General features: G+C 38.7%; 1 protein-coding gene across 1 annotated transcript in view; it reads right to left on the bottom strand.

The window, feature by feature from the left end:
* The window catches only part of MYH15 (myosin, heavy chain 15), a 137,211-nt gene that overhangs the window by 64,293 nt on the left and 71,070 nt on the right, over window positions 1-1,848 (bottom strand). The window contains 1 exon segment of the mRNA XM_006878181.1: window positions 1,372-1,390. Coding sequence (XP_006878243.1) covers window positions 1,372-1,390 — 19 coding nt within the window.

The following is a 1,848-nucleotide window of genomic DNA, read 5'->3' as shown; positions in this document are numbered from 1 at the left end:
AGATTGTCCAGGAAAGAAGGCAGCCACTAGGGGTGAGCTGTGGAATCTGATAGACTCTTGTAGGAATCTTTTATGTTAGAAAGAGACCTAACAGGGTGGGGGTGACGTCAAGGCATTTAGGAAGGGGCTATGCAAATCAGAGAAGTGGGAAATAATGGGTGGGAAATAATGAAGATATGTGATCTTTCGGTTTGCTCATGATGATAAGCAGAGCAGTTACGTGCTCCCGCCCATTCAGCATGTGTACAAGACTTGTTGCCGTTGCTGAATGAATAGAACCTTCCAATCAACCATCACTGATCTCTTCATTAAACATGACAGAGGATTTGGGGACAACTGATAGGTGGTATGGCAGTTTAATGGTATGAAGATCTTTTCCTCAGTTGTAGCAATTCTTTCACATGCTCACAATGTTAATTAGAATGGATTTGGTCTGGTTTGCTGGTATCTTGAGTAAGTGAATGATTTTAAAGTAATTCTTCCTTCTTTGATCTCTATTAGTTTTAGCTCTGTCCTTTACAAATAAATTAAGATAAAATATTTCAGAGCTTTGTAAGCTTTTAAATCACACTTACAATTTGAAGTCGTGTAAGCCCAAGTTCATCTCAGCCTTCCTGAGTTTGTCCTGAAATTTACTTCCCCATGCATCCTGGGCTATCCAAACTGATCTTTTATCAGGTATCCCAAGCTTTTACCTTTCACTTTATACCTATCACTCCCTGCACAGTTTAATCCATGCAGTTGGTTACTCTCCAGCAATAAATAGGAAGAATGATGGGGAGAGCAGTTCTCATCCAAAGCTTCCTATCTCTTAAGCCAGACAAATGTGATATTACAAACTATGATCCTTACACTATGAATCTTACAGTAGATTTCCAGTGCAACCCAGGAATTCATATTTTTAACAAGTATTGCAAGTAAGGCTGGCATACGCTAAAGTTCTAGAAACACTGCTATGTTAAAAACTGTGGGATTGGGAATAAATTCTTATTTTAAAAATAGAGGAACCCTGGAAGGTAGCAAGACCCCCAAATAAAAGAATAACTTGGGTTGGTCTGAAATAACTAACTTTTTCAGTTTTCCTTATTTATATAATTGTATTTGAACCCAAAATGTTTCAACTCAGCACAGTACAACATGGAATGAAGAGTGTAATTAAAGTGGAGAAAATCGTATCCCAGTTCTTTTGAGTGTATGGGGACAACAGTAGCCAGGAGGCTAGAGAGAAAGGCTATGAAAAGCTATGTAAAATGGCACATTGTAAATGGAGGGAAGGGAAACTAATTCACTGGCTAGGAGGTTTTGTTGTTGTTAGGTGGTGTCAAGTTGGTTCCTACTCATAGGTACCCTGTGCATAACAGAATGAAGCACTGCCTGGTCCTGCATCATCCTCACAATTGTTGTTATGCCTGAGTCTACTTCTGCTGCCTCTGCATCATTTCTATCACCAATATTTTGCAATTACAGATCCTTCATTTTTGTTTCCATTTGCATTCCAATCACCAGTACTTATCAATACATCTTTTTTATTCTCAATATATCTTGATTACCTGTTTGACCAATTTCAACTGAAGAAGTTGGTAGAATTCTTCAATTTCATTATCATTTGCTTTAGTGATTGGTGCATAAATTTGAATAACAGTAGTATTACCTGGTCTTCCTTATGTTGTTGTTGTTAGGTTCCATTGATTTGGAACCAACTCATAGTGACCTTATGCACAGCAGAATGAAACAATGTCTGATCCTGGGCCAATCTCACTATTGATGTCATACTTGAGTCCATCAATGCTGCCACCTGGCCAATCCATCTCACTGGGGGTCTTCCTCTTTTTCTCTGACCCTCCACCT

This window comes from Chrysochloris asiatica, unplaced genomic scaffold (assembly GCF_000296735.1).
Source record: "Chrysochloris asiatica unplaced genomic scaffold, ChrAsi1.0 scaffold00236, whole genome shotgun sequence".
NCBI classification, from domain to species: Eukaryota; Metazoa; Chordata; class Mammalia; order Afrosoricida; family Chrysochloridae; genus Chrysochloris; species Chrysochloris asiatica.
Note: the sequence above shows the minus strand (reverse complement) of the source record. Positions and strands in the feature narration are given on the sequence as shown.